The sequence below is a fragment of the Protopterus annectens genome, chromosome 8.part0, assembly GCF_019279795.1.
Source record: "Protopterus annectens isolate FY-2018-M chromosome 8.part0, PAN1.0, whole genome shotgun sequence".
NCBI classification, from domain to species: Eukaryota; Metazoa; Chordata; order Ceratodontiformes; family Protopteridae; genus Protopterus; species Protopterus annectens.
In genome coordinates, this window is record NC_056741.1 from 23,486,780 (window position 1) to 23,501,345 (window position 14,566).

The window sequence follows — 14,566 nt, forward strand, 5'->3', positions numbered from 1 at the left end:
TTTCTTGGTTTCAGAATAGGAAAAAAAGTTGTTCTGATTTTCAAAATTCTTTGGTTCTACCCAAATAAAATCTGAGTTGCCTGCGAACATCAAGTTTATGCAACATATACTCCAACTTGTTGGAATGGTTACTGAAGAAAGTGGGGAGTTCAATAGTTTGATTTAGATTAGCTTCCGAACATACCTTTGGAAGGAAGGGATATAGTCCGGAGCGACACTCGGTCATGGTGAAAAATAAAGTATGGGGGTTTAATGTACAAGGCCTGAAGTTCGGACACCCTACGTGCTGATGTAATGGCCACCAAGAAAATGGTTTTCCAAGACAGGAATTTCAGTTGGCAGGAAGATGCAGGCTCAGATGGAGGAAGAATAATCCTAGCTAGAACAAAATTCAGGTTCCAGGGAGTGAAAGGTTGTCTAACTGGTGGTCTGAGATGTATGGTTCATTTTAAGAAGGCTCTACATAACCTGAGAGACATAAGATTAGAACGTTCTGATCACAGGTGGAAATTTGAAATTGCAGCCAATTGAACACATATGGTAGCTGCCGCAGCACCTTCATTAAAAAGCTCAGTCAAAAACTCTTAATACGCTAGCCATTGAGGTGACGTACGGGTCAATATCATTTTGAGAAGACCAAAGAGCAAACCGCTTCCACTTGCTGACGTACAACTTTCTGGTTGAAGCTTTATATGAGGATACAAGGTTATGCTGCACCTCCAAGGAATGATTGTGGGACCTGGCTATGTTAGAAATCGGAGCAGCCAAGCTGTCAATTTGAGGGAGTGAAGTGAAAGATGAAGAGCCCCTGACAAATGTGTCAGCAGATCTGGAACTGGGTCCAGAATCCAAGGTTCCTCTAGTTGAGAAGAGTCGAAGGAAAGGGAACCAAATCTGTCAAGGCCAATAAGAAGCTATCAAAATTAGTCCTCCACAAGGCTTTTGCTTTCTGCAGAAATTTTGGAATCAGGGGAATGGGTGGAAATGCATATAGGAGTCCCAGGACCAAACATGTACGAGAGAATCCCTTGGGTTTTCACCTGGTGGGGGATTCAGGGCAAAGTAGCTTCTATATTTGGCATTCATGGGGGGTGCAACAGGTCGTAGCAAGGCTGGCACCATCTGCGGGAAAAACATCTCCGCTATGTAGTCTTTGAGGGACCACTCGTGCGACATCAGAATGGCTGCTTAGTTTGTCCACGATCACGTTGGATTTCCCTGGGATGTGCGTCTCTATCAGAAAGTGCCCGGTGGGCACAGCCCACTGCCAGACTCTTCAGGCTTCTCGACACAGGGGGTAAGACTTGGTTCCCCCTTGGATTGTTGATATACCAGACTGACATGTTGTCGGTCTGAATCGCAATCGTTCCCAGAGGAAGAGAGTCTTGTAAGTACTGCAACGCCAGACGTACTGCTCTCATCTCCAGGACATTGATGTGAAATTGTGACAGTCTCTGGCCATGTGCCTTGGGCTGTTCTTCCCTGAAAAGGCCTCCCCCCACCTTATCAGAGAATCGTCCGTAGTCACTGTGGCTGATGGGGGAAGAACAACTGGGCAACCTACTGTTACATGGTGGCTGGTCAACCACCACTGAAGATCCTTTTTGCATGAATCTGTAATGATCATCTAAAATGACATTGGAAGTTAAGACCACCGGGTGAAGAGTAACCATTGAAGCATTCTCATGTGCATGCATCCAAGAGGAACTATGAGTTGCTGCCATAGTACCTAGCAATTTTAAAACTTGAGAGACTGATACTTTGCGTCTCAGAATGTCCAATGCCTGTTGCCAAAGTGCGACTATTCTTTCCAGTGGGAGTTTTACCGTGGCGGTGGTGGTCTAAATCTGCTCCGATGAAGGAAATACTCTGCGATTGTGACAACGCAGACTTGTCGAAATTTATAGTAATTCCTAACTGGGAACACAGATTTAGAGTGAGGTCCCTGGATTGAACTAGTTGATGCCTGGTGGTGGCAGTGAGGAGCCAGTCGTCCAGGTACGGAAACACTCAGAATCCTAGATGCCTCAGTAACTACTGCCATGCATTTGCTGAACACCCTGGGGGCTGTTGTGAGACCAAAGGGCAGTGCTCAGAACGGATAATGACTGGCTCCCAGCCGGAAACAAAGGTGATCTCTGGATGGTCTGGCCATTTTGATAGGATAGTATGCATCCTTGAGATCTATAGAGCACATCCAATCGCCCATTCCCAGAAACAGAAGAATCGATTGAAACGTGACCACCCGGAAATTCTCTTTCTTTACAAAAGTGTTGAGTTTGCTGAGGTCCAAGAGGGGACTCCAGTCCCCTGTTTTTTCTGGAACTAAAAAGAATTATGCGTAGGCTCCGGATCCTATCTGGTCTGCTGGGACTGGCTGGATGACTCTTTCTAGCAACCTTTAAATCCTCTATGGTTTCTTGATCCCTGAGACTGGGTGGAACATCTGAGATTTTTTTTCGTACTGATGATGGTTCTGTGAAAGGAATGACATATCCCTTTGGAGATAATGCTTTGTACCCAAGAGTCTTGTCATTTTTAGCCAGGCGTCTGGATACAAAGAGAGCGACCCCTGACTACCTCTAGAGTAGGACATTCGGGCCTCCATTCAGGAGCACTGATAGGGCTTGCAAAAGAACTGTTCTCTGTTGTCCTGGTTTTGCGGACCTCCTCTGCCATCTGGGCGGCATCTTCCATTATTGCCCCATTCTCTGCCCCTGGAGGGGAGGGTTCACTGCACGTGTTCTGAAAGGCTCCTTGAGACTTACGAAACTGCATTTTTTCCTCCCTTTTGCCCTTGGGGTAAGGTCTAGTAGAGGTGGAAAAACAAATTCCTATGGCAGAAAGTCTTTCCATCCTGTTCACACCTAGTGAGGGTCTCCTTAACTTTAGGCCTGAAAAGGGACGAGCCATCAAATGGGGTATTAAAGGAAGACTTGAAGGCTTCAGCAAAGGAGCATAAAGGCATCCAGGAACGTCTCCAAAGAACTATGCCTGAGCCCACTGCCCAGCTTGTACAATCCGCTGCATATGAGATGAGACGCATGGATGAGTTAACTGTGGAGTTAAGGGTATTGAACTGGGATGTCACCTTATCAGAAAAGCCCTCAGCTGCAGTACTCTGTAGAGTATCTCCAAGCTCTTTAAGGAGATCTCTCTGAAGTCTGGTAAAGTGTGTCAAATAGTTGAGCGATCGCATAGCAAAAGTCGCTGAACTAAAAATGTGTTTCCCATACTTGTCCATAATCCTGGAATCTCTATTAGGAGGATGGACAGAAGAACAGGTTTCAGACATCTTTCATGGTGGCCGCCACCTCGGCATCAACCGGCACTCCTTTAGTAAGAAACCTGCCCTATGGCGATGTAATAAACTTGTTGGGCCTCCGAGGGACAGGTTCCACAGTACCAGGAGACTCCCACTCCCTTCGAGCAACCAAATCCATTAATTCATCGAAGGGTGGAGTCAACCAGGAGGTGGAGGGTTGAGACCCAAAAGCCTTCAGAAGCACCAACTCATCATCAGTAGGGTTAACGGACTGCCAGCCACCCCTCTGTCTTAGGATCTCTAGGATATCGGCAAAGGAGATATCCACCGAGTGGGGACCCTTCTGACTCCTCCAAGTCGGTGTCTGATGCAACAGACTCCTGCGGGGAGTCTAAATGCCTCCTCCTGCAAAGCTTCTTCCTGACAATATCATCAGCGGGAGCTTCTGGTGAGGTCTCAGTAGAACATGGTCACCCAATAGGGCTACCTGAGGCTCTGGGTCTCGATGCTTTAAGGGGACCTGTGATGCAGAATGCGGCCCTTTCGGAAATGAGGAAGTAGGCCCTGATGAAGTCTGTGTCTTTGAAGACATAACTCTCCTCATGACATCAAAGGTCCCACTGCTCCAATACAAAGAGGCAGCCAGTTCCGAAGAAGATGGCAACCTCACCGGCACCGAGACAGTGGGCTCCAAACCAGAGGAAGGAGCCAAGCTCATTCGTGCCAAAGTTCAGAGAGGAAGGGTCGGAATAGACACATCGGTTCGACTCTTCCACCCCCACCCCGGGAGCCGAAAGGAGAGTGTCGGCTTCCAGACTCCTCAAAAGGCATCGAAGTTGTCTGAGTCGACAGAGCCGATGACACTGGAACAGGCCTCGGCTCAGAGGGTTCCACAATCAGTTCTACCCCCTCTCTCTCCCCGAAGGCCCTGCTCGGCTCGGAGGAGGAGCAGACACAGTAGGCAAGGATGTCTTCGGCTCCGAAACCGGTTGGGTCAGAGCAGACAGCAATTTGGCTAACGCCGGGTTCTGGAGGAGCCTCTGCACCAATCGGTCCACATCGGAGAGGCTTCTCGAATGAGTCAAAGGGTTCGACGAAGCCACCGATTGTAAGATTGGGGACTTCAAAACATCTGAGACCGGCTCCAATACCGGGGACAAGCTCCGAAACACTTGCTCGGTACTAAAGACAGTGGAACCAGCGACCGCATCTTCTCAGACAGTTTCAGAGCAGATTTGGAAGTCTGGTCAGCCTTATCATGCGATTCCTGAAATTCAGGTTTCAACAAACCTCCATCCACTAGCGTTCTTTTGCGTTCTAACAAGACCCTGCTGCTGAACGAATGACAAATAGAACAGTCCTCCTGTAGATGGACTGCCCCCAAACAGTATACACAACTTGCATGTAAACCAGTAATGGACATTTTTTGTCCGCACTTAGGGCATTTCTTGAACTCTGACTTTTGTCTCTCCTTTTCCCTTTGATCAGCCATAGTGTAAGGAAAATAACCATGAATCTAAAAATAGATATAACTGCCTAGACAAACCAACACCCTGACTAGGCAAACACCACACTAAGATGCAGTAGAATACTTAAAACTACAACTGTCTAGACAAACACACTAGCTAGGGTAAACAGTAATGATTGCGCTACAAAGAACGATATTCTCACACTAAAAAGATTACAGTTATAAGAGTTAAGAACACTCTAAAACAAGTTAGGGACCAACTAAAACGCAGCCAATAAAAGGCCTAAGAGCAGCCACTCTATAAACAAAGCTTTTTCGTCAGAAATAACTAAAGAAAGTGACTAAATACTAGTCTATGATAAACTAAGATAAAAAACACACTTTCTGAAAAATATCCTAAAGATATATATAAAATAAATTTTGAAATACTGGCCAGAGCTCCACTCTCTAACTCCGATCTGTTGTAGCGGCAAACTAGATCTGAGGTGAGGCAGAGAGCATCATGGGATAGGGACTTAGCCTCAAGCTACTCGAAAACCTCTAGCTTGTGAAAGCAGCCGACTCAGAGCAGAGGGGATCAGCTCCGAACCCGTTTGTAAGAATGAACAGAGAGATTAAACTTCACATCAGACCCATCAGAGTACAGCGCCCCAATTGGGATGTACCTTACAAGACACCTGCAACAGCTGGAAAGACCACAGAAGTACCTCACCAAAAGGATCAATGGGCTCAAACAGATGTCCTATGCAGCTCGACTGAAGAAATTACAGCTGTACTCTGTTGCATACTGCCTACTCAGAGGTGATCTCTGCCTAACATACAAGACCATGTCCAACCCAGAATTGATGGACATGCTCCACCTAAAGAAAACCTTCTCCCCGCGAGCCACACGCTCTACGGATCTAAACCTCACCACAACAATAAATAGGACGTCCTGCAGGGATAGACTCCTGTCCCAGAGACTTCCCCATGTTTTGGAACAAGATCCCAATCTACATTAGGCAGAGCTCCTCGCTAACACTCTTCAAAAGAAATCTTGACGAGTGGATGGGAAACCAAGTTTACCTCTGGGATCACTTCAGTGGCTCTGCTGGACAGAGGCACAGGGAACTAATCTAAAGGGGCGGCAAAAGCCAACACATTCTGGCTAAGTTTATAAATGTCTTTGGGCAGATAGCCTAGTACCTACCTATGAACCTATAAGTTTCATAAGAAGTATAAAGTCAAATCTGTTAGGAATGGAACTTAAAACAATTAAACTAAGAACTCTAATTAGGGAAGAAGAGCAGTAAAGAAGTGGTTAGTAAGAGGAAGTACATATGAGGAAGAGGAGATGAGTTTAAGGATCAGGTGTTTATTATGCTGCAAGATAACATGTGGAGAGAGAAATAAAAGGTAACAAAATAACAGGGGGTAAGGATTGAGAAGGGTAAAAGTGAAAAGCAGGTAGTAGAAATCGTACCATACTACACCAGGCTAACAGCACAAAAGGACCCAAAGGTGGTCAAGAAAGGAAGGGGAAAGGCAAGTGAAAAACATTTGTCAGAAGCAGAGCCCTTGGACAACATGTCTGTCATATAGCTTGGCAAATGGAATCAGAAGGCACAGTGGCTGATGGTGCAGTGTGGGAAAGGGGAGGAGCTTGAACCTTAGAGCCCAAGTCTAAACTGCTGGCCATAGATCCGATCATATCTAATAGCCCATGTGGTGAAGCTCACAGAAGACATCAGGTCTCTTACTCACCCCTCACCACTAAGATTGTATTCAAAAGATAAATCACCACAAAGGTGGTTACTTAGAACTTTATGTTTCAAGACAAATGCAAGAATTCCACTGTTCCACAAACATGCATTTCCAAAACATTGTTTACTTAATAGGCACAACAATCAAGAACAAAACGAAACTTGTGCACTCTCGATAGCCCATCTCAATTCAAACTTTTTCAGTAAAGGTTTTCACACATTTACATTCCTCTCCACAATAAAATACAGGATGCTTAGACATTATCCCTCCAATCATGCAGTCATTCCTCCAAGCACACCTTGAGGGTTCAATGCATGTGCACTGATTCAGAAGTAGCAGCTCTGCCACACACTTCATTCTTCAGAAACCTGAGACATACCCAAAATAAAAACAACAATGGCATGTCTTATACTTAACTGCAATCACTAGTGAATAAAGTTCTGTCAGTCCTTACCCTCTCCTGAACAATTCGGGTGAAAATCTGAAGCACTTTGCTGCGGACAAAGGAATGCACATCATGCAAGTGTAGCTTAAGTGTCTCCAAGAATTCATCGCGGGTATCCTTGACAGATTCCTCCAAGTCATCCCCTTTCAGGACTTGAACCACCATTTCTCCCATCATTGAAAGTATGGTATTGCGCATAGTGTAGCTCTACGGAGGAAGACAGAAAAAAATTAACAAATGTACATGGTACAAACCATAATACAGCAGAGCAGCCTCATTACTATAGTGTGCACACTAGTTCAAAACAGACTCCACCCACCATCCATAAAATGGCTCAAACACCACAGTACAATTTCCTCTGTCAAAAATATCTTCTGTACAGTTGAGCTCAGAAATTACACTTGGATAATTTTTTTCTGTAACCATAAGGATATAACACCATCTTCAATAACTCGTCACATGCTCCTCTTGCTGGTGATAGCTTCATCAGTTTGTAGCAACAACACTTCAGTGCAAGTTTGCACATCAGCCAGAGATAACAAATATCACCCATTAACACCTGAGGAACCACTCCTCTGGTATACAGTAACACAAAGGAACAGCAGTCATAATGTGATAAATGCTCCATCTGGACATCCCTTTACAGAAAAGATAAAAGCGGCATTAAAGGCAGACAGCAGAAAAGCGGCACAAAGACAAAAAGGTACTTATGCAGCTGCTTTAACACACCAGAATGTCCCCTTATGACAGTGCACTGCAGCCGTATCTGGTCAGCTGACTTCCTACATACACCCATAAAAGCACAGATTCACAAGAGCTGTTTGTTGTACCATTCACTGGGACTGTATTACCAGCTGCATGGAGTCCAACTGTACACCAGCAACTTTCAGAAACTTTGTTCTACTTATACTGTCACTACACAATGGAACCTTAAGCAGTACAATCAAAAACTTACAGTTTTCACATAGTATAGCTGTGTTTCCATACCATTCCACAAGGCAGAAAATAATAACTGGCTTATTTTTAAATTTCTGCCACCTGCAGCCAGTAAAGGCATACAATTTTAGTGCCTCAGCAACACAATGTCAACAAATTCAACTTACAGTTGTGCATCAAATACAACACACATACCATTCAAAGGGACCTCCCTCCCCAAGTGAAGACTCATCCACCAATTACTCAGAAATCAAAACTGATTGAAAGATAACAGCAAATTCCCAAACTTGTGTTGCCTCTAGAAAGTGTTTTTCCCTTCCACCTACACCTCACCCCCTTTCTGTTACTTAGGTCTACCACCAATTAAACCTACCTCAGAGTAAAACACTGAGGAGCTGCAATCTCCAAATCAATGTATAGTACATCTCTCTGTCATCTATACACATATATATATATTTATATATATAAATATATATATATATATATATATATATATATATATATATATATATATATATATATTTTTTTTTTTTTTTAACACAGAAATATATATAAAATATATACACACATCTATAAAATATATAATGTTATCTTTGTTATCTTGGTTATCTTTTTTCATACTAGGCTATCTGCCCTAGGGCATTTATAAGCCTAGCCAGAGTATGTTTGGCTTTCGCCACCCATTTTAAATTAATTTTGCTATGCCCTTTTTCGAGGTTAGTATACTGTACCTCTGTCTAACAGTGACACAGAAGTGATACCCGGGGTAAACCTACGATCCCTCCCATCCACTCATCAAGATTCCTCTTGGAGTCAATGAGGGACTTTGCCTAACCTGGACTGGGATTTTATTCCAGAGTGAAGGGAGCCTCTGGGTTATGAATCTGTCGCTCCAGCATGTCCTATTTATTTCAGTGCTGAGGTTCAAGTCTCTAGAGTGTGTAGCTCGATGGGATTTGGATTTTTTGAGGTGCAGCATGTCCCTTAATTCCGGGTTGGACATGGCTTTTTACATCAGACACAGGTCGCCTCTGAGCAGGCGGTATGCCACTGAGTAGAGCTGGAATTTCTTTAACCGGGCAGCATATGGCATCTGTTTGAGCACTTTGATCCTCTTGGTGAGGTACTTTTGGGATGTTTCCAGTTACTGCAGGTGTTTGGTAAGGTACATCCCCAAAAGGGGCATTGTACTTGATTATGGGCCTGATGAGGGATGAGTAAAGAGGCACAATGACCTCCCCTAATCTAGATGTGAATCCCTTCATGATTAGGTGGGCTATATAAAATGTTTTTCTAACCATTTTGGCCACGTGGTTGTCAAATGAGAGATTGCTATCAACTTGGGTCCCCAGGTCCCTAATTACTTCTTCTGTACTTAATGGATTACCACCTATGTGGTAATTTGTGGACACTGTTTTTGCCAAAGGGGATGACTATACACTTTTTGGCGTTTAGCTTGAGGCCATGGCTCTGGCACCAGTTGTCTGTTTCTATGAGGCCCTTTTGGAGGATGCTTGTGTCGGCTGGAGAGTCGATTATGGCGCCCAGTTTGCAGTCATCTGCAAACTTGGTCAGCCACAGTCCTTCTGTGTTGGCCTGTACCTCAGAGAAATGTATACCAAACAAGAGAGGTCCCAGGACTGAGCCTTGTGGGACGCCACTTGTAACTGGTTTGGAGTCTGACATGGCTCCAGCAATTCTAACCATGTGGGTTCTGTCCTTGAGCCAGTTTGCAAACCATCTAGTGACATAGGGGTTTATATTTAAGCTGGTGAGCTTATCTATAATGACCGAGTGGGGTATTGTATCGAAGGCTTTTGCGAAGTCCAGGTAGGCTGTGTGGACCACCTTCCCTTTGTCAATGGCCTTGGTGACAGTTTCAAAGAAGTCTACCAGGTTTAAGAGGCAGGATCTGCCCTTAAAGCCGAACTGGGTAGGATCCAGTGTCTGTAGGTCCCCAATATCTTTATTTATGAGATCCATGATGATCCTTTCCATAGCTTTGCAGACCAAGCTAGTCAGGCTTATGGGGCGATAGTTTCCAGAGTCCGTTGAGGCACCACCTTTGTGGAGAGGGACCACTGTTGCTGTACGCCACTCTTTGGGTACATATCCTGTAGTAAGGCTGAGATTGAACAGTAGTTTTATGTTTGGGTTTAGCTCTTCTTGGAGTTCATGTAGGACGCAGCCCGGGACACCGTCTGGTCCCATTGATGCTGTGTTGTTTGCTTTGGAGAGGGCGGCTCTTACCTGAGCATCTGAGATGTCAACAGGGCAGCACTCCGCTGGGATAGATATTTGCACTTTTGGTGGGGGGGGGGGGGGGGGGTTGCGCTGAACTTGTCAGCTAGGATGTTTGCAATGTCTGTGGGTTCAGTCTATTTTGTCATTTTGGACTAATTCTGAGCATATCTGGGAATTCCCACCCAGGTTCCTAACATAACTAAAGAAAGCCTTGTGATTATCTTTAGTGTCCTGTGCAATTTCTCTCTCGAAGCTGGCCTTAGACGACTTTATGAGTGTCCTTAGTTTTTTGCTAATACTGATCAGAGATGCCTTCCCTTTTTGGGATTTTGCTCTATCATGTAGTAGCTTCCTCTTTCTGTTGTATAGTTTGTTTATGGCTGGGGTCCACCAGACAGGACGTCTGCCTTTGGAGGATTGGGTCTTGGTTTTATTTGGGATTGCATGATCCATGCATTCTTGAAGGTGTTCACAGAATGCATTTATAAAGGATTCTGCGGTCTGGGCCGTATTTTCCACAGGCCCGGGGGCTTTGAAGGATTCCACCTCGGTTTTGAGGAGTGTGAAATTTGCTTTAGAAGTTTTTCACTGTGGTTTTCTGGGCAGGGGGTGGGGTCGGGATGTGAATATCCAGTGAGATCAGTTTATGGTCTGATCTTACCAGTGAGGGATACACTTCTGGTCTGGAGCATAGAGTTCCCCATGTTGGTGAGGATCAGGTCCAGTATGTTTTCCCCTCTTGTGGGAGTGGTAACAAGTTGTTCCATAGCATTTGAGTTTATGAATTCTAGGAACCTTTGGGCTAGGGTGTTGGAGCTAGAGTAATGCTCCCAGTCTATGTTTGGGTAGTTGAAGTCGCCCAATATAATGGTCTTTGGAGAGACCTTCATATTTTCCAGTGTTCTCAGGAAGGCAGAGTGGGGTTCCTGGGTTTGGGAGGGTGGTCTGTAGCAGGCTATAAACTGGAAGGCAGTTTTACCCACTTAGTTGCACATGGATAGTCTCGGATGCTTCGTGCTTTGCCACCAACCTGGAGGTGTGGATATCTTTGATGAATATCGGTACTCCCCCTTCCTTTTGTGGTTCGGTCCAAGTTTTGGGGCCGAAAAGCATGTTACGAGGTATAACCTTGGTAGTGCTGGGGTGCTCTCGGGAGCCCTGAACCAGGTTTCTGTTACTACACAGATATCGATGTTCTCCATGCTAAAGAGAGTTTCAAGTGCGTGCATCTTGAGATTTAGACTTCTGGCGTTGAGTAGCATTACTCTTAGTTTCTTATCCCTTGTGATACCTATGGAGGTGGGTTTGTCTTTTGAGCCTTGCGTAAAAAAGGCACTATGGGGGTAGCAAGAGCCTTTGCCAATATCCGAAAGCCCAGGGGTGACAGGTGCAAGACGTCCCTAGCGAAGCATCGTGGCTTGTCGAGCATATCATCCCAGGCTGACAGGCATCGGATCCCCTTTGAATGACACCAGTACTTAAGCCAATTGTTGAAATTGATCATCTTGTCTTCATATTGTGGCATAATTCTTGGTGAGGGTAAGATGCTACTCAAGGTCAGGGTCATACCGGCCTGGGCTACATGCTCAGAGAGCTCCTCTATGTCTCTTCATTTAGTCCAGGGAGGTACGACTCAGGTCATTCACACCAGCGTGCGTCATATTTGTACTTGCCTTGGAGTGACCCTGATTTCCTGTCCTTGCATATTTAAACTGGTGCATGTGAAATAATTCCTGCTTTAACACTTCAGCTTGGCCAGCTAAGAACTTGGTTATATTCAACTGGACGTATAAGAGAATTTAAGTACCTTTATCTGCTCTTTTTTTTTTAAAAAAATACAGTATTTAATTTGAGTGTTGAAGGAATTTTTAACTGAAGTTATTCTGCTCTTCAGTAACTTGAACTGAAGCTAGTGTTGGCTGAATTTTGTTATTTGCTAGTAATTACAGGTGTGGGGGTAGCCACATTCTTTGATTTCCTGTCCTTGCATATTTAAACTGGTGCATGTGAAAGAATTCCTGCTTTAAAACTTCAGCTTGGCCAGCTAAGAACTTGGTTATATTCAACTGGACGTATAAGAGTTTTAAAAAAATACAGTATTTAATTTGAGTGTTGAAGGAATTTTTAACTGAAGTTATTCTGCTCTTCAGTAACTTGAACTGAAGCTAGTGTTGGCTGAATTTGTAATTACAGGTGTGGGGGTAGCCACATTCTTTGATTTCCTGTCCTTGCATATTTAAACTGGTGCATGTGAAATAATTCCTGCTTTAAAACTTCAGCTTGGCCAGCTAAGAACTTGGTTATATTCAACTGGACGTATAAGAGAATTTATTCCCACCCACCCGCCTTGTTTTTGTTTTGGTGTTAATCTTAGTTGCATTGAAACTGCCCGCCCTTCAGCCTGCCTCTGGGCCCATCTCATTTGCTCATTCAACTGAGTGCAGTGAGATCATATTCTGATTTCAGGCACTCCTACTGTGTACAGAGAGAGCATCTGGGAAATAGAAAAAAAAAATTAAGCTTATTTCCTGCCTTTCTTGTTAAGTGGTACATACTATTTGTAGGCTTCTGAGCCCCCAAGCCCTTCTGTGTTTGAGGGAAGCCTTCTAGCTTGTTTTTTTTCTTATAACTAGCCAGTTTTCTAGTTTCAGCACTCAAATCTGTTTCTTTGATCTCAGCACTTGTTCAGAAAAAAAAAAAAAAAATTTCATCTGCTTTTACTGTACTTGTGTTTTTACCTACTTCTTTTTACTTTTGCATCATCTTAAAATACTCAATTGTATTTATTACTGCTTGGTGTAACTCATTCTAAGCCTTTTGGTTTAAACACTTGGGCTTCGGACCAGTTAGTTGTTTTGCACTGAGAGGGTTTGTGGTCTGCACTGTTGTGGCAGAACAGGTAGCTTACATCATTCTAGGTTGAGAACTGCTGATTGAGGGCTCAGTGTCTGTTATTCTAAAAGTGTATTAATTCTGGTTTAAGCACTTGGGCCTTCAAGCCAGTTATTTTACATTAAGAGGGTTCGTGCTCTGCACTCTTGTGGGAGGAGAGGCTGGACTCTGCCCTTCTGAGCTGGGAATTTCTGGTTAAAGGCTTATAGTGCATGCATATCTGAACTGTTTCTTACTGAAGTTGGTGCGCCTTGTTTGCTGTGGCATAGACTGGATTCGGGCCTGCTGGATCTAGCTTTGTTTGTGTAACTTGAGCACTAATCCAGACATTCTCTAAAGTATTCAATGGTATTTATTACTGCTTGGTTGTAACTTGATTAAAGTGTAGCTATCATTCAAGTCTTTTGGATTAAGCACTTGGGCTTCAGACCAGTTGTTTTACATTAGGAAGGTTTGTGGCAAGCACTGTGGTGGCAGGACAGGTAGCTTTCATCCTTCTAAGTTGGGAACTGCTGATTGAGAGACCAGTGTCCAAGTGTATTAGTTCTGGTTTAGGCACTTGGGCTTCAGGCCAGTTAATTTACATTAAGAAGGTTCGTGGTCTGCACTCTTGTGGGAGAAGAGGCTGGACTCTGCCCTTCTGAGCTGGGAATTTCTGGTTAAAGGTTTATAGTGCCTGAATATTTGAACTGTATCTTACTGAAATTGGTTCACCTTGTTTGCTCTAGCATAGACTAGATCCAGGCCTGCTGAATCTAGCTTTGTTTATATGCTTGTTGTTTGTTTGCTTGTTATTTCCCTGGAAGATAATTCCACCTGTCACTTAACTTCTCAGCGCTTCTGTGGATCACTAGTGATATCTGCATTGCTTACTGTACTTATTTCCTTGTTTCCCTTGAAAGAAAGTTACTGTGTCGTTTTTGCATTTAGTTACTTGTAACACATTGCACTCAAGTTACCTGTCACTTGCTCACTAAAGCAATTATATAAGTCAGCACTAAAAATTAAAAGCACTACACCCTCACTCCCCACTGGCCCTTGTTTTCAATTAAGGAATTCCCAATATTATTCTAGCATGTCCAAAGGTCAGTTGTCAATCTTCTCTCCGGTCCAGCTGGTGAATCTGGGAATCTTGAGGCAATGTTATAACTGCCTCATGTACACAGACAACCCTCTCCTCCTCCCACATAACACAAATACTTGTGAGAGAGATGCAGCTATTTAGCCAAACTGGAGGCTGAGCTCTCTCAGGCTCTGAGAGCACCCGGCACTATTAGGTTTTACCTCATATCATGCGTTCCGGCCCCAAAACCGGACCACACCACAAAAGGAGGGTGTATCCATATTCATAAAGGATACCCACACCTCCAGGTTGGTGGCAACGCCGAAGCGAAACCATCCAGGTGCAACTAACCATAGGCAAACTGCTCTACAAATTGTAGCATGCTACAGGCCACCCTCTCAAACTCAGGAACCCCACACAGCCTTCCTGAAGACACTGGAGGTATAAATGTATCTCCAAACACCATCATATTGGGTGACTTCAACTACCGAATATAGACTGGGAACATTA

General features: G+C 44.2%; 1 protein-coding gene across 1 annotated transcript in view; it reads right to left on the minus strand.

The window, feature by feature from the left end:
* NCAPD2 (non-SMC condensin I complex subunit D2) overlaps positions 1 to 14,566 on the minus strand; it is a 1,714,408-nt gene that overhangs the window by 1,258,681 nt on the left and 441,161 nt on the right. Inside the window, exon 10 of the mRNA XM_044079588.1 lies at positions 6,931 to 7,128. Within this exon, the coding sequence (XP_043935523.1) occupies positions 6,931 to 7,128 (198 nt within the window). The remainder of the gene's footprint in view (positions 1 to 6,930; positions 7,129 to 14,566) is intronic.